Genomic DNA, 18740 nt, shown 5'->3' on the forward strand with positions numbered 1-18740 from the left:
CTCTCTCTCTCTCTCTCTCTCTCTCTCTCTCTCTCTCTCATTCAGGAGTCCTTGAGACCGGTACCCTGGCCGCAGCTTCTCCTCCTACCAATTCTAAGAGTCGAGACGTCCTCGGCATCTTTCAATTCACTCAGATCTAAAACAGATTTGGGTCTTTAGGTTGGGGGGGGGAGGGAGGGAGGGAGGGAAAGAGGAGGAGGAGGAAGAGGAGGAGGGGGACCAAATCGACGCCGATTGAAACAAACAAACAAACAAACAGCCTCCCCCCCCTCCCGCTTGTCCCCCCCCCCGCGCTCCCAGCGAAAGCCGCAGCCACCAAGGACGAGTAGCCCAGTCGTCCCCGAGCGGATCCGGTGCGCCCTGTGCCACTCCGGCGGGCTGCCTCCTCTCCAGCTCAGACCTCTTGAATGGCTCCGGCGGGGCTGTCCTCCGCTCCAAGCTGAGCGCCGCCTCGGCCATCATGCACCATGGTGACCACCTGGCTCGTCCTGCTGAGTCTCTTGCGGGCGCCGGGCTTCCTCGGGCTGGCGGCTGCCGAGCTGCCTTCCCCGGCTCCCCCCTGTGCCCGGGAAGGGCAGGCGTGCGACCCGCGCTGGCGCAGAGATGCCGGCGGGCGCGGCGGCGTTTACGAGCATCTCGGCGGAGCGCCCCGGCGCAGGAAGCTCTACTGCGCCACTAAGTACCACCTTCAGATCCACGCCAGCGGCAAAATCAACGGCACCTTGGAGAAGAACAGCGTTTTCAGTGAGTATCCCCCGGGAGGGCTTCTCCCCCGTCCCCTGCCCCCGCTAGTCTTAGCCCCCTTTTGCTCTCGCTCCGAGCCTTGAACCCAAGACCCCGGGGCGCTTGGTGGGGCCCAGGCTGAAGCGCCGTTGGTTTATTTCATAAAAAATAAAATAAAAATAAAAATAAAAAAAATAAATAAATCGCCGCCTGGCAGTTCAGGGGCGCTCGAGGCGCTTTGCAGCTGCTCCCGTAACAAGTTCGCGTCGCAGGCGGTCGCTGGATTAACTTTGTAGGAAAGTCTATTCGGGCCCCCGAGTGTAAGGCAAAGCGGGTCAGGTTGACCGGTTGAGAGACGGTGCCAGCCAAGACCGGGACTTAGCCTAAAGCCAGACTGAAGCCACGGCGAACATTCAAGAGCCTGCCCGATCCACACCAAAGGCGATCTCTGGACAAGATCTAGTAGCCTGGATGATTTAACCAGAGACCGTGCGTTTTGCAGCCAGGAAGTTTTAGTGGGGCTGGGAGAGAAAAAATCCCCAGGGTTTCAATTCCGCTCAAGCGTACTGGGGAGAAACAACTGGGAAAGAAATGCTTGGAATAAAGGAACAAATAGAAAACCCCAAATCCAGGGAATACATTCCCCTCAGGAAATTTAGAATAGTTCAGACGCTAGCCTTCTTGGTACCCACTGAAGGCAAAAAGATCAAGAGAATGTGTGTCAGGATAATCAGACCTCCAGATTGACCTTGCCAGGCAGTCAGGAACCTCCCAAACATGACAGTCAGCACATAAGAGAGGCTTGTCCTAACAGCAGAGAAGGTTGCTGTTCTCAACCTATTAACACTGTTTCTTATTTCTGGAGCAACTAAAAAAGCTTCTAAGTTACAAGGTTGTTTGTGAACTGGCACAATATAGATTCTCCTGTTGCCTCACCAATGAAGCAGACCTAGGCTGTTAGGAGCACGGTATACACCAGAGACTTGAAATAACACAGTTTTGCTTGGAAGATAGTCTTAGAATTTATACTGTTTACCCCCAAAGTCTCAACTATTGTAGAATAGCCTGGGAAAGAGTTGGTTTCATTCACAATTATGTCTGAGATTGTAGGTCTTGGTAGCTTTTGAACTATCTTTCTCTATTTCTACTTCTCACTTGGTATAGATAGTGGATATTTTGTGGAAACTTAGGACATAAGGTAAAATAGTCTTTGGGGAATGTAGGTATGGAAGAAAAAATCTTTCACTGAATCACAATTTTAACTAATCTGGTAGCACCTAACATCTTGGACCCGATCTCACAATCAACATGGAAATATTATCTGGAGAGGATCAGGTTGAGATAGGCTAGGCTGGTTTGTTGAGGATAAAAGAAGCTTCTCTCTTGCTTTGGATGAGGAGAATGGAGGGTTAGAAACGATGTTGTGTAACCAGTTTATGTTGTGCACACAGATCCCAGGCTATTCCTTCAGATGCTTGGCTAGAATGCTTGAAGCAGAAAGAAAAAAAGATTTTCAGGTCTTCTTGAAATAGAACATTGTTCAGTTTGCAGAAGTGGCAAGTAGAGTCCACTGGGCTTTCTCCTTGTGGTAAGCCTTTTTTCCCTTTTTGTCCCCGCTCTTAGAAATCTTTGCATTGTACCTCTGCCTTGCCTGCTATCCTTTCCCTCTCTCTCTAAGGATACAGTTCTGCAGTTGGGAGCCTCAGGTAAAAAACAAAAAACCCCAAAAACCTTAAACGTTGGAATTTGCAAAAGACAAGGATAAGTGAGTGGCTGTCACTTGGTTTCTCTGTCTGGAAGGTGTGATTTCCCATGGCTCTTTAAGTCTCTTTAGATCCCCTCTTCCCTTTATGACACAAAGCTGGATACTGGGGGGGTGGAGGAGTCAGAGTAACTATCCCAAAAGATGTGTAAATAACACATCAGGATGACTTTCACACTTCAGTCTGTTCATCTCATCCTGGTGTTTGGCTTTCTGCTCCCTCCTTTCCTCCAATTAATCTTGTTTTGTTTGTCTTGGCAAAGTTTGGGTATTTAGGGCAGAGGAAATTATGCCCTGTTTAAGGAAATAGCACTTACCAGCAACAAACCAGTTGTAGAAAACCCTGTTCTCCTTTGCAAGGTAGACAGGGCATTCGGAAATTGGACTGATTTGCACACATCGTTCATCTCTTGGCAGCCAAGAATAACTGGTATATATGTATGGCAGATTTTTCTATCATTTCTAGCAGACCTTCTTATGTACATGTTCACCTCTCAGTTGAATTATCACTGAGAGCATGATCTAGCCAAAGTTTAAAAAAAAAACCCAATTACTGCTAATTAAAACCAATTGGAATAGAAAGTGTTTGTTTCTGTAACTCTTCTAAATGATGGAATATAAGGATCTGAGCACACATCCAGCTTTTAAGTAGAGGCTTACCTTTAGGCTAAACAAAGATGCTGTGAGAGGAGAAAATAATACAGCTTTCTATGGTTGACTTTGTAAAAAGCATCCTTGTATCCCTCTGGGACAGAACTAAACAAAAATGACTGACAATGAATGAAAGAAAGCATTTCCCCCAAACATTCAGTAGGCCAAATCTCATGTGCATATAGGATTCTCTGTTATAGTCTGTGAGATATATGGAAGCTGCATTTCAGAATGCACTGCAGAAAAGGGTGCCCTTGAAAGGGAATGTGAAAGTTTTAACTTCAGCCTTTAAGATGTACCGTAGAATAGCTAAATCTTCATTTGGACACTTCAACTTGATCCGTAAGAAAAGGATCTCGTTTGCTCAATGTTTTCAGTTACAAAGATGAAGAAGGAGAGATTAGGAGCTGTCTTTGGATCTTCTGAATCTATGGCCTCATGGATAAAAATCACAAATGTAAGCATTAGTGACTGCAGTCTTCTTAAGTGGAGCTTACCTATCTGAAAGGACCCTATTGGCTCAAACAATAGCTCTATTAACACTTTAAACATAATAAGTTTAAATATTGGCAGTCTATATCTATGGCTTAAAATCCTTAAAATCCAGAAACTGACAGCTGGCAGTCAGTTTCTACCATGAGTGTCCACCTTTTCTGCAGTTCTTTGTATGAAAATATTCCAGGTATACTGTAGATAGGAACATCTTTTCATTTCTTGATGTAACATTGTGTAAACATAGGTGTGCACAATGATGTCTGAATTTGAGGCTATCTTTCTATCTCTGATACTATTCTATTGCCATAATTTCTGCCAACAGAGTTATGCCAGTAGCAGAGATACAATTTATATTAAATCCTAATCAGTATAATTTGAAGAAGAGAAGTTGTATCCTGAGAGTTGTATGGACATATGTGCTGGGGCCAAGTCATGTTTAAAGTATTAACAGAATTTCAAAGTTTCAGGATTTAAAATGTTGAGTACATGGGACAGTATCAGTGAAAGTAAATTCCTGAAATAGCTGGCGGCATAATTTGAAACGTAAATAATAAATCTCTTCATGTATCATTTCTATGCTATTTTTTTTTTCAAATGTTTGATTATTCCACATAAAATTAAAGATTCTCTCCTCAAGAAATGCCTATAAATGTAATATATGCATGTGAACAGGTATGTAAAAACATGTATCTTGTGACTTTTTTGAAATGACTTTTTTATTATGTAGTGTTCTGTGGCCTCAGAATGACACACACATACTCTCTCTGTCTCTGTCTCTCCATGTCACCATGTGTGATATTATTATCAACCCAAATTAATCCTCTGCACAGTATAAACATTTTCATGGAAAGTTATGGACCATGGTGTCCTGTGCTGGTCCAGTGCCAGATACATATTTCTCAAATTCCAAGTCTAAGACAGAAAGAAACAGGGAGACAATCCAACTTCCATTCCTAAAGGAAGACTAGAACTAATTAACATTAGTTCTTCTATGTATGAGTGTGATATGTATGTGTGGGGACATAGGTGTGTGTAAGCATGAGCACTAGTTAGAGAACAAGGATTGCCTGTATCTCTATAAATGCTGTACATGCAGACTTTTTTTTGCTATTCATTATAATGTTTAGAACAGTCCTTTGATAAATAATACGTGCAATCTTTCTTGGTTCTTTCATGGATGAAAAAAGTTCCTTTCTCTGAATTGGAGGCAGACAGCCACTTTGTCCTTTCCCCAAGGATATACTGTCTTCCAACTGACTAACCCCCTTCATTGTCCAAACTCTTAGATGTGGCAGCCTCTTGTCTTCCTCCATTTTGCCCTCCAGAAACCTCAACAAGGGTATTGTCCCCCAATGGGCAGCTTTGTGGTTTGTTTCAATAAGTCAAGCACTCCTGGACCCCTAAGAAAGGCATTAAAGGGGATTTAAAGTTTTTATAGACATATAGGATTAGGTGAACCTCTAGTTCAATGTCAGAGCCTTTCTTCTTCTTCTTCTTTTTTTTTTTTGAAACAGTTCAGTCTCAATCAAATAGCTGTGGATTTACCAGTAAGGGTTTTTTCTAACAATTCCCTTCTTATCGTCTAGAGTGTTGTCATTTTCAATCATCCGGATTTGATTATGAATGTAGGAGTAAATGCTGGTATGTTGTGCGGTGGTGTTATTAAGCGTAATGATTTCCACATGGAAGTAACATTTAAGATAATTTAATATTACTAGCTTAAGAGTCAAGGAGAAAAAAAAACCTGGGTCCAAATTCCTGCTCAGTTCAAGTGTCAGCCAATAGTACATTATTTTCTTTTTTTTTCTTGTATTAAAATGGGAAGATGTTTCAACTCTATTGGAGAGACAGTGGGAATAAAAGGGATTTAAAGTACTTTGCATAAAGAAATTCCAATTCTGAAGATTTTGGTTAGGATTCAAAATGTTGGTCTAATGATACTCAGAAGGCTAGGCTGCCTTATTATTTGAATGGTGGGGAATGTTGTACAAAATAAACAAAAACTTAGAATATGAAACAAAAATAATCCAATGAAATCCAGTGGGCTCATTTCTGAGTAAAAGGTAAAGGATTTCCCTCTGATTTCTTTGACATGTAGTATTTCAACTTTCTAAAATGTGTAAAATAACAGCAATGCTGATAAAAAACAAAACCATACATATGTGAACCATCTAAATAGATCTTATATTTTCCTTTTAGGTATTCTGGAAATAACTGCAGTGGACATTGGGATTGTTGCTATCAAAGGCTGTTTTTCGGACAGATACCTGGCCATGAACAAAAGAGGCCGACTTTATGCTTCAGTAAGTACTATTTAAAACAGAGGCATCTTAACTATGGCAAGCCAGCTGAAGCATCCTCCACTAGAGTGCCCATCTTTTTCAATGGGGGATTTAAACTCCATTGTAATCAAAAGGGCAGAAATACAAGGTGCCTATGGAGGAACATTTGTAAAGAACAAAAATATGTGCTTTGGTTTTATTTGGGGGATTAAGCAGCCAATACCCAGAATCCCTTAGTTGAAACATGATGGCAAGCATGAGGCACACTCATTCACTTTTCATGTGTGCAGCAGGTTAGGAATTCAAATAAACCTACTTACGCATTAAAAACAAAACATTTATGTTTCGGGACCTCTGGTTTAGGGACCATAAAGAACTAATTTTGGGTAAGGAGATCAGTAAGGAACTGTAGAACTGATGAAGTGACAAGGATGCTTTTCAAAAAAAAAAGGAGAGGAAACTCTGCATAGGAGTCCCATTTGCAAAAAAGTTTTTAGAATACATAAAGCTGGGATCTAAACGCGGAGATGTGGATCCAGAAGCACTTACAGGTTGAATGAATGTGTCAATCATTCTGCAAATCCCTGGGTTTCAAAGATATTGCGGTGAAGGCACATTGGAACAAACTGGGAATCTACTCTTTAATATTCCATAATAGGATTAATATAGCATATTATTTCACTGAGCCAGTGGTGGGATTCAAATATGTGAACAACCAGTTCTCTGTGTGGATGCCGCTTCCGGAAGTCCATTCTGGGCCTGGACAACAATAAAATTAGCTACTGGTTCTGCCAAAGTGGTGTGAACTGACTGAATCCCACCACTGAACTGAGCTTTCATACAAGTGGAAGAGGAGCATTTTTTGTCATAAACCTTGCACAATTTGTGCCTTGGATATTCATTTGTTTTCTCTCTTTTTCTCCTTATCTTAAAAAAAACCCTCCAAAACATAGGAACAATAGCATCAGTTAAGGTGATTGAGAGAAATTATTATTTATTTATTTACTATGTAGACTTATATTCTGCCTTGCTTATCACAGCACTAGAGTATATTTATCCTTCCACTTGACACTGGCACCAGATAGTTTTCCTTTCCAGGTGAGATGTTGAAATTGATGGATGAGCTAGTTAAAGCCATCATCAATCAGTTACTGGAGATCAAATCAAAGTAGTGAAATAATATCTATTTAATATCTATTTAAATACTGTTACCCCCAAATCCACACAATCTTAACAGAAAATAACTCTTAGAAGCATGTTGTGAATAAGCCACAGGAGCTCTCTAAATAGTTAATAAGAAATAAAAGAATCCATTCATTTTGTTGTTGTTTTTAAAAGTGGAAATTAAGAGTCACCACTTCTATAAAGAAGATAAAAAATTCTATTCTATAAAGAATTCTATAAAGAATTCTATTTAAGCATTAAAAGTTGTAGAAAGCGAGGCATATGTCCTTGGCTGAGATATTCAGGAGCCATTGCCAGACAAAAATGTTAAAGCATTTTTTTAAGCTCAGAAGAATGAGATAGCACTTGGAAGCAACTCATGCAGAAGCCTCCCTAATTCACTTAAGTATAAGGAGGAGAAAGAGGTAAGTACAATCAGACTTTTATGATTCTATTATTACAAGTAGTCCTTGCTTACTGATGCCTTGTTTAGTGACTGTTCAAAGTTATGACTATTGGGAAAAACAGCTTTGTGACCAATCCTGGCATTTATGGCCATTGCACCATCTGTGGTCATGTGATTGCCATTTGGGCACTTGGCAACCAGTATGCATTTATGACTGCTGCCAGAATGGGACAACTTGGTGTGGCCAGCTCGGTGTGGCCAGTTTGGCGTGGCCAGCTCGCCACTGCTAAGTCATCACAGGACAATTCAACGTAGACAATTTGTCACAGTAACAAGTGGGCAGCCAGAGGGAGAACTGGGTGGGCGAGTGGATGGGCAGAGCAGCAGCAACAGTGGGGGCTTCCCATTTTCCCACACCCCCACTGCCGCTGTTGCCGTGGGGCATTTGTTAGCAGTGGTGGTGTTCAGGCTGTTCAATGGCAGTGGTGGTGGGCATGGTGGGAAGACGGCAGAGGTTGGGTGCAACCCATTCGACACATACACTACCACCACTGCTGCCGCAGGCCATTTGTTGGTAGTAGCGGTGGGCAGGGTGAGTGGCAGAGAGGTAGCGGAGGCAGGTGCATTCCATTTTCACACACCCCCACCACTGTCGCCACTGCATCGAGTTCCCATTTGGCATGGCAGCAGTGACAGTGTGGTATGTGAAAATGGGAAGCCCCCAGCCACTGCTGCTACTCTGCACTGACGGGAGAACGAGTGAGCGGGTAGATGGACCGAGAGGGAAACACCCCTCTGGGACCGGTGGTGGTGAGACGTGAGACGGGTGAGTGATTGGTGAACCCAGAGGGAGACCGACAGGGATGGTTCAAAAAGGGCACCACTTAACCGGTATAACTCAACAGGATTTTGTTGAACCGTCACCACTAAACCGTCTCCACTGAAGGTAGTTGTGCCAAGCTGGCCACTCTGAGCTGGCCGCACTGAGTTGTCCTAGATCTGACTGTTGCAGCCTCCTGCAGTCACATGTTTGCCATTTGCAAGCTTCACAACTGGCTTCCAACAGACAGCATTGAGGGATAACATGCAAGAGAAATTGCAAGTCACAATCATATGATGTCTTGCTTAAGGCATCATATTAAACAAATTGTGGTGATTTGTTTAATGGCAGAAGTAGGTGTGCTGTCATACGTCTGTACAGTCATATGATTTTCTGCTTAGCAACCACAATGCTTAGTGATGGAATTGTCAGTTCCAATTGTGGTTGGTAAGTGGAGGACTATTTATATATCTCAATCTCAAAGTTTTAGCCTTCCTGTGGAGTTAATTTTTCTGATCTGGTCTGCTTAGTAGGACTGACAAAATTTCTGGTGAAGAAATATCTTACATGACACCCAAATGATGCTCACTGAGCATTGGAATCAGGGAAGGGGGGAGGCTGGGTGTCAATTCCTGTCACTCTGTATAATTTATAGTTTCCCAGGTTTTGTGACAAAAGAATTCTGGGCCAAAGTTGTATTTAGGAGCAATGAAGTGTTCCAGTACCAGGAGGAAATCATGATTTATTTTCATACACAGGAGTAATTTGTGAAATTACAGGGAATGGTCTCACAAACCTAGCATTCCATTACTTAGAGGATTGTGTGGAGGGGAGGAATCTGTGAGAAAACCAGATGCTATGCCCAGTGCTTTTTTTCTAAAAAAAAAAAAAAAAGATGCCGGAACTCACACATGTCATACCTACCTTCCCTACCCTACAAGGTTCCATCCAAAAAAGGTGCTGGAACTCCGTTCTGGGCGTTCTATGAGAAAAAAAAGCCCTGGCATACGGGTTGTCGGTACCTCCCTCGACAACCTACCACTATTAGTCGTTTTACAAAGACCTCCGGAACTGAACTAGGAATTCTGTGACTCACCAAACTTCAAGACCCTCTCTTACTTACCGGGTACCTTACCTTTCCCAACTCTTCACAAACCATCAATTATACCTGCTATCGACATAGTGTTTATGTCGACATATCCACGCTTCGATCAGCAACATTTGAATGGAAGCACAAACTGAACTATAATAAGCAAATGCAGCCATAGGTAAAAGTCAAGCCAGTTGTCTCAGTGATGTATACAACAACCACAAAGATATTGTTTTAATGTGGTATTTGTTATTTTCATTTTACCACTGTGGAGGATAGTTTCAATTCTGATATAGTTGAAATAAAAAAGTATGGTTGAATCTAAGACTTTTTCAGAAGTAAGATTATTCTTATGGTTTCAGAAAACTTGAAGACATCTAAGGAATGGAGAATGGACACAACATGGAATAAAATAAGCTGTTTAGAGAAGTGATCAAATACCACCAAAATAGCATCCAACCCATGGTAGATAAATTATAAAATCCAAGTGTCTATGGAGATTCTCAATCATCCAGGTCATGGTTGTCCCAAAGGTGTTTTTTCAAGAGGCAACTGGACTTTCTTGCTTTTCTTTGAAGACGTTTCTCTTCTCACCCAAGAAGCTTCTTCAGTTCTGACTGGATGGTGGGGAATGGAAGGATTTATATTCCTTGCAGACAGCTGGTCATTTGTATTCTTTTAGAGAGTCATTGAGGCCACTTGGAGGTTTATCTGTGTCCTCGGGGTCACCTGAGTAGTGCAAATAGGTGTGGTGCCTTCTTATAACTGCTGAAAGAACTATATTGTAGACTGGAGAGTATCCCTCCCCCTCTGTTGAGAGAGGGCTGTTCAATTTTGATATAGATGGCCTCTTTGACCCTTCTTTCAAACCAGTGGTCCTCTGTCCAAAATATTTATTTTGCTGTCTTCAAAAGAATGGCCTTTGTCTTTTAAATGTGAATGGACTGCTGAATCTTGTCCGGATGGGTTTGTTCTCCTATGTTCTCCTATAAGATCCAAAGAAATGCTTTTCCAGGGTCCTTGAAAAGAGGGAAGTGGAAGCAACTGTCCATCCAGAAGCTACAATTATGGTGGAACAGTTTTCCTATTCCAAAGAAAAATGGAGGAGAGAGATCAGGGCTTCTGCTGAAGGTCATCTGTCTGAGTGTGCATATGTGGTCCTGTTCTTACTGTGTATGGAACTGATAAGTCAAGGAAAGAATTTCCATTTTTCCCCAAGAGTTTTGGAAAACAAGCCAAATCTATGGCAAACATTGGCAAAGAACTAAACAGAAGGGTTTTTATTTTACCTGGATTCATCTTAATTCCTTCCAAAGAAATAATAGCCCGAACAGTCCAGTAATGATAGATCAAAGAAACAATTAACTAGCTTAGTATAGGGTCTCTAACAAGAAAAATATTAAAGAACAGCTTGAACTTGATCAACATAGAGAGTGATCCTGCAAGTAAATCAACAAACACTTCAGATACATAACTAGAAAAAAAATCATGAAAAAATATTTTATAAGTTGCATGAAGACCAATAGAGTAGTATCCAACTAAGAAAAGCATTACTATTCAAACATCTGATAATAAGAATCTAAGGCAGTTAAATATTCTTTCATGCAAATCACATTCTGAGTTCCCCAAGATCCAGTCTGGTAATAATTAATGCCTTATGCAGTCATTCCAAGAGTTTGGAAAATGGGGCGGGGGGGGGGGAGGAATAGTGATCGACAAAGGTTACAAAGTTTGGAAACTTGTAATCATAGATTATAGGCAGGGAGCTAGCGTTCTTAACAAGAAAAGAACATTTGTGAGGAAGGAGAAGTGGATTAAACCCTTCTATAAATTCTCATCCATGTGTACTTTTACATAGATCAATTCTGGACAATTGGGACATCACAGAAAATGTGTGCTCCAGGAAGATAGTTGAAAGTGCAGTCACAACATTGACCTGGCACAGAGTTTGTATGCTTTCTCCTTTCCACACTCATCAGCATCTGCATGTTTGTCAAGCAAGCAAGCAAGAAAGAAGCCTTTAATGTGGGATGGTCAGCCATGGGGAAGTTAAAGGTTGTGAGTCATGCATGCCGATGAATCAAAACCGATCTTTTCCCCATTTCAGTGAATGTGTGGATTTGGTATACGAAGCCATTCAATTTCTGAGCCTATTGAAAAAGGTACTAGATTTCTCTGTCCAGTTGTGTCTGACTTAGGGCACAGTGCTCATCTCCATTTCTTGGCCGAAGAAGCCAGCAGTGTCCGAAGAAGCTTCTTTAGTCATGTGGCCAGCATGACTATATGCCAAAGCATATGGAAAATGTAATAGAGATGCTAAACAAAATCAGAGGGACTCCTGATGATCCCTACTGGGAGAGTGAGGGAAGGCTGATCTTGCTATCAGACATCTTTTTGACACAGTACATGCAACCCCCCCCCCATATCAATAGGCATGACATATGCAGATACAGAGGCACAGATATAAAAGTCTTCCTGTTAGTACGAAAAAAGCATTCCCTTCTTCACTTAAACAGAAGAGACTCTGGTGGTGCAGTGGTTAACTCGGCCCACAGCCTGGAGTTAGATTGTTGTGAGTAATGGCTACTTTAATTATTTTGTGATGAGAGGCCTTACTCTTTCACAAGTTCATTTGGAAGAGAGGGTTACAGCTTTGCCAGCATAAAACCTACCCTGAAAATAAGCCCTAGCTTGATTTTGGGGGGGTGGGCCTAATATAAGCCCTTCCCCCCACAAATAAGCCCTAGTTTTGGGATGAGGCACACACCTAAAAATCAAGTTTGAGTGGGGGTGGGGTTGTGGAGCTGCCCCACGCGCCCCACACCCACTTACCTTGCAGCCAGGCCTCTCCTTGCCGGCCCACTTCTTCTGTTGCATTCCCAGTCCTTCATTTTGCAGTCAGGCCTTTCCGGAAGCCTCTGCAGCCAAGAACCAAGCTATGGATTCAATCCATAGCTTGGTTCTGCAAGTCTGAATCCATAGCTTGGTTCTTGGTTGCAGAGGCCTTTGACTGCAAAATGCAGGCTGGAGAATGAAGCTGCTCCTTTGGTCACAGAAGAAGTGGGATGACTGGATGGGGCTGTCAGTGCCAGAGATGAGTGGAAAAGACACACCCACACACACCCCCCTAATATAAGACCTGGTGCCTCTTTTGGAGGCAAAAAAATAAAAATAAAAAATAAGACCGGGTCTTATTTTTGGGGAAACACGGTAATAGTATTAAACTAGATAACTTTCCTACTGCTACGAATAGTCGAAACCATCAATCAAAACACTCAGCTGTCTGAGGAGAAGAATTTAGATTCCCCTCATTTTCAGCTAAATTAAAATTGTTGATAGTAGCTGTACTGGGAATGGAGAACTGGAAAAAAAGAGAGAGAACTGGGAGCGTTAGCATATGGTAGAAGAAAAGACCTCAGGAAGCATAAGTGAAGAAGGTCACCTTGTCTAATTCCAGATCAGTAAAAGCTTTCTGATAACTGAATTAAACAAAGCTCTCCATTCTAGATCAGTGTTAGCCCATTCAGTGAGACGTCTAAAATAAGTCCAGCATAAGTTGTGGCAATGATGATGATATTATCTGTTCAGTTGAGTCTAACTCTTGGTGATTTAATGGACCAGGTCTCTCCACATGTTCTGATCTTGCACTATTTCTTTGAGTTTTTCTATGCTCTGATGATGTCAGCTTTGATTATGTCCATAGCATTTAGATGCTAAGGACATATTGCCCCATAGTGTTCTTTGACAGACTGGTTTTCTTTTACTGGTTAACTCTTGGTTAACTCTTCTAAACATAATCGCTTTCTCCAGTGAATTCCCCCTTGTGATAGGGCCAAAGTAAATGAGACACAGTTTCATGATTTTTGCCTTCTAGTGATATGTCTGGTGTTATGTGCTCCAGTACTTGCCTGTTAGTCACCTTTGCTGTCCAAGGAATATGCAGGAAGCTTCTCCTGTACCACAGCTCAAAATAGTCAATCTTCTTCCTGCCTTGCTTTTTTAAGCTCCAACTTTCACAACCGTAGGTAGCTATAGGGAACACAATAGAGTGAACTAACCTACATTTGGTTCCTAACCTGATGGCCTTGCCTTTCCATATTTGGCTCATGTTCATCATTGCTGAGTGACCCAATGCAATCTGATGTTTTATTTCTGTGTTGCATTTACCACTGTGATCTTAGGCAGTGAATTTTGCCACACATTTTATCTCTTCACTGTCAATTTCTATTTCCTTGTAGTGGTCATCAGCTTGATCTTTTTGATATTCAGGAAGAGGCCAAAATTCTCACTTTCTTCCTTGATTTTCTTTATCAGATGTTCCAGGGTTTTTTGGTTTGGATGTATCATCAGCATATTGAAGATTGTTGATGTTTTTTCTTTACCCCAATTTTGATTCTTCAAAATCTAGCTTTCTCATGATCATTTTGGCATACAGATTAAATAAAAAAGAGGAGAGGATGCAACCATGTCACACTCTACCCTAAACCAATTGGTGTCTCCAGTGCTTTTTTTCTAAAAAAAAAAAAAAAAAAAAGGTGCCGGAACTCACACACACGTCATACAACCCGCCTTGCCTACCCTACAAGGTTCCATCCAAAAAAGGTGCCAGAACTCAGTTCTGGGCGTTCTATGAGGAAAAAAGCCCTGGGTGTCTCCATATGGTGTTTGCACAGTGGCTTCCTGATTTGTGTACATCAACTTGACCAGATGTGCTGGTACCCCCAGGTCTTGTAGGGTTCTCCATAGCTTCTCACGATTAACACAATCACTTTCTCATAGTTGATGAAGCACATGTAAATAATGTTCACAAGATGTTTTCATGATCCAGTGCAGCTTTGCAATATGGTTGCAGGTGCCATGACCTCTTCAAAAGCTAGCTTGGACATCTGGTAATTCTCTTTCATTTGTTGGTGCTGGATATTGTTGTACAATTTTAAGCAGAACCTTGCTCATATGAGGGATAAGAGGAATTGTGCGATAATTGGATCTTTAGAGTCACCCTTTTTCGGCAGTGGAATTAACACTAAACGTTTCCAATCCTGTGACCCTGTGTTTTGATTTCCCAGATTTTCTGGCATAGGTCTCTGATGACTGGGTGGTACAGATCTTAATAATTCTGCATGGATAATGCGGGTAGTAAAAAGTAATCTATTGTGGTGATTAAACAAAGGACAGGTACCAAAAAACCCAATAGCTGCAAAAACTCACTTTGTAACTTTGCTGCTTGTAAGTCCAATCTACCTTGCAGGCATAATGGGAAGAGGCAGCACTTGACCTCCTGAAGGAAAGTCAGGATAGATAGATAGATAGATAGATAGATAGATAGATAGATAGATAGATAGATAGATAGATAGATAGATAGATAGATAAGGAAGCCACTCAGAGTCAGCTTATAGGGGAAATTGGTGGCATAAAAAGTTAATAAATAATAAAATAATAATAATAATAAAAAATTGTTTATGATGTATCATGGCAACCATTGTTTTAACAGGGAGGCCTTGGCATATATATTGAAAGTACTAAAACAATATATTTGTGGGAGATTACAACACCAGCTTGAGGTCTACTTAGCACAATTAAAAAACGGTTGGGGAAATATGACAGGGGGTACATCAACACATTTTTAGTTAATCTGAAATATCCAGTGTAGAAATATATTGCTTAAATCTCGGAGAAGATTAGACTCTTGCTTGGAATCCTCATAGATCCCGTCTTCCTATATCATACCACATCACATCACGAATAGTAAAATAAATAATAAATGACTGTAGGGGAAATTATGTTATCTGCTTGTCTAAAGGTGGTCTGTATTAGTAGTCTACTTATGCAGTACACTTTCAAGCATGAGATTTGCAACCTTGATTTTACAGGCAAATTTACTCCATCTGCTGGGCTGATTGAGAATTCCCTACAACTTGTTTTTTTAAATACATCATTCCAGAATAGTAGCAATTATATTTAGAAATGTAGATAATTTAGAACTGCAAAATAATGAAATATGTGGGGACTGGAAAGTAAATGAAGAAATGCATCTATGAGAAATTGGCATAAAGAGAGGTTCATAGATAGCTCTCATATAGATTTTAAGTACGGTACTTAACTGAATACTGCTACCATCGTTGGTTTTAAGGGAATGGAAGCAAAGCTAACAGTGTGTTAGTTTGTTTACAATATCCAATACTTTGTTAGTTTATTTACATATATTCAATATTAGATCTTTATTTTACTTTTGCTAAGTAATGCAATGTTTTACTTCATCTCTGAAATGAAGGCTGGAAATTAGAATACATGGAATTTCCAACAAATCTCCAAGATACCAGTTTAAAGAAAAGTAAACTAAGCTATCAGCAATATAGGAAAAAAATATTGTCACAATATATAACTAGGGATTACCCAATCATTTTTTTTAAAAAAATTACTTTATTTAGGAGATGGGTAAAGGGCCCACTAATTTTTCTTGCCAATAAAATCACCTGTTTCAACAAATTGTAGTAATATAATATGTAATTAATTTCTGAAAATATAGTTATGGGCCATTTCTATCACGGTTATAGTGTCCTAGGAAAAGAGGATGATCTGGAGCCCTTTCAATCACGGTTCAGGCCTAGGTATGAGACAAAGAGAGTATTAGTTGCTCTAAGGGATGGCTATTGGTGAGAGATGGGTGGGAGTTGTGTACTGCTCTGGTCTTACCAGCCCTCTCAGCAGCCTTCAGTACCACTGACCACCATACCCTTATGGACTTCCTGCAAGTATTCAGTACTGGGGGCACTATTTTGCAAATGTTCTATTACTTCCTTAATAGTGGTTTGGTTGATGCTGATGGTAGAGACTGAGCCAGAGGTCACTAATCAGTTTGGGGTGTGGTATCATTTACTATGCTACCCTGGGGCAAGACTTCAGGGGCAAGACTGAAGATGCTGGTGATATCTTGTCCCAGTGCCCCGATCTGGATGGGACAAAATAGGCTAAATTTGAACTAAATTTGACTGAATTGCTCAAATATGTAACACCGAGAGACAGTTGGAGATCACAGCGAAGATCTATTCCTTCGTGACGAAGACTTCCTCGTTCCGTTACTGAATCCCAAGAAAGACCTAAGTACCGATGACGACTAATCCGTCCACCTCCGGACCCCGGAACCGGTTACCGTTAACCAAATGAACAACGTTACGTTGGACTTCACCCTCGATGTAAACCCTGAAGTGCAACAGTGAAGAGGGATCTACAATAATTCATGCCCTGTTCACCATCCACTTTAGATTACTGTAATGTACTATAGTTGGGGAATGAGACAACTTGCCTTGGCCAACTCACCATGGCCAACTTGTCATGGGACAACTCACTGCAGGACTGTATCAACAAATAAAGTTAATTAATTTTGATGGAACTGTGGCCAATAATAATAAAATAAATTCAACACATCCCAAAGAAATTCAATCCAGAAATACAAGAGTTACAATAACTTTGCTGAAAACGTAGTCACTAATGATAAAAGTAACTGAATGAAATGATTAATACAACATTGAATTATCCAATGGCAAGTTGTCCTTCAGCGAGTTGGCCACAGTGAATTGTCCTAGACCCCATTACGGCTGTCTCAGAAGACTATCTGAAAAGAACAATTAGTTCAAATGCAGTGGCCACCTATTAGGTGGTACACATCACAAGGAATGAATTATACCTGTGTTTTGGGTCCTCCATAAGCTTCCAGTACCCTTTCATCTGCAGTTCAAAGTGCTGATTTTGACCAATATGATTTGGCATCAAATTATTTTTAAGACTACATTCTCCAATTGTAATAACGCAGCTCATTCAGTTATCCTGGGAGAACCAATTGGTGGGCTCCCACTTCTGTGAAGTAAGCTGGGTGTGGGAGAGTTGAAGCATGAAGAGTGTTCCTTTTCATTGGCAGAGCTATAAACGATCTTGTCGGAAGGTCCACTCTAATCAAGGAACTAACCAACAAAACCTTCTCCAACTTTTGTCGAGAAGTTTCTATAAAACACCCGAATCATCAATGGTAGACTCGAAGATAGACACAAGTAAACCAAAAGGAATACTCTAACAAAAAAATATCCACAAATATAAGACCTTTAATACGATACACATAAACAGTGTTAACCACCAGAGGTCCTAGTAAATCATGGTGGCTTACAAGTCAAATATGGGTTGCAGGAGTAAGAGAAATGTAGTCTGCCAGAGTGGTATTCCCTGGTAATTCTACTTTTCATTCTCTGTTTGGCGGTGCTCATATAAAGCTGGGCAAAGTATGATCAATCACAGGATCAATCAAGAATAGATTGTAATAAACTTTTTCGCTTTTATCATCTCATTGTCACTGTCGCCATTTCATAGAGAAAGGCCGGAAGGAAAAGGCTGGCATTCTTTGTTTTGTCTGATATATAAGAACAGGAGATGTCATTTGATATCAACTCTCCTTTATAAATAAAGGGAAGTCGCTTTTGTGTGGAACCTAACTGGAAGTTTTCATAAGAACAAATGCAATGAGCTTTGTATCTTGCAGTTGTTAGTGCCACTTTTTGAAAGTGATGGTTTGTGTCCTTGTTTTTCAGGAAACCTACAATGCAGAATGTGAGTTTGTGGAAAGGATTCATGAGTTGGGCTATAATACCTATGCATCCCGCTTGTATCGGACTGTGCCCAATGGCGCTGGCAGCAAACGCAAAGCTAGCGCAGAGAGACTCTGGTATGTCTCCATCAATGGGAAAGGACGACCCAGGAGGAGCTTCAAAACCCGTAGGACCCAGAAATCATCTCTCTTTTTGCCTAGGGTGTTGGATAACAAAGACCATGACATGGTCCGACTATTCCATACAAATGCTAAGTACAGAGAAAGCCTATCGAAGCCAATAAATAAGAACCAGAGAAGAAGGAGAGGACACTAGTAAGCATTCTGCAAGTGGGGAAAATATGATGGATTCCGAAGATGAAAAAAGCTACTATTCCATGGATATTGTTGGCTAAACCATGTTGACCCAGTAACAAATGATTCCATGTACACACACACACACACACACACACACACACACACACACACACACATATATTTGCTAATAGATGGTTTAGATGTGTATCCGATTGCTAAGGATAATAAATTAAAGCATGCTTGCATGTACGTTATCATGATGAAATAATGAGTTTGAGTATTCCTTGTCAGTTTCTTAATTTTTTTTTATGCCGTGGGAGCATTTCAGCCTAGTCCATAATAGGTCTGTCACTTTACTCTAATAAGCTTTTAATTAATTATATTTATGCAAAAGCTGCTTGTGAGAAAACAGTTATTTTAGAGAAAAAAACCCTTTCTTTTCTCCATCAAAACAGAC

The 18740-nt window shown here is 40.9% G+C and overlaps 1 protein-coding gene across 1 annotated transcript; it reads left to right on the top strand.

Moving 5' to 3' along the window:
* Window positions 1-467: 467 nt before the first annotated feature.
* Window positions 468-18330, top strand: FGF3 (fibroblast growth factor 3). Its single transcript, XM_015830572.1, has 3 exons — window positions 468-744; window positions 5831-5934; window positions 17970-18330. Exons 1-3 carry the CDS (start codon window positions 468-470, stop codon window positions 18300-18302), a joined length of 714 nt encoding a protein of 237 aa, XP_015686058.1. The 3' UTR covers window positions 18303-18330.
* The last annotated feature ends 410 nt before the right edge of the window (window positions 18331-18740 follow it).

Source organism: Protobothrops mucrosquamatus, unplaced genomic scaffold (assembly GCF_001527695.2).
Source record: "Protobothrops mucrosquamatus isolate PMUCROS unplaced genomic scaffold, P.Mucros_1.0 scaffold_246, whole genome shotgun sequence".
NCBI lineage: Eukaryota > Metazoa > Chordata > Lepidosauria > Squamata > Viperidae > Protobothrops > Protobothrops mucrosquamatus.

Bases quoted from the DNA above. Each gene is read 5' to 3' on its own strand.
- FGF3 (XM_015830572.1), top strand. From the start codon at position 468: ATGGTGACCACCTGGCTCGTCCTGCTGAGTCTCTTGCGGGCGCCGGGC. The intron at 745-5,830 runs GTGAGTATCCCC...TTTTCCTTTTAG, and splicing joins GGAGAAGAACAGCGTTTTCA to GTATTCTGGAAATAACTGCA. The intron at 5,935-17,969 runs GTAAGTACTATT...CTTGTTTTTCAG, and splicing joins GAGGCCGACTTTATGCTTCA to GAAACCTACAATGCAGAATG.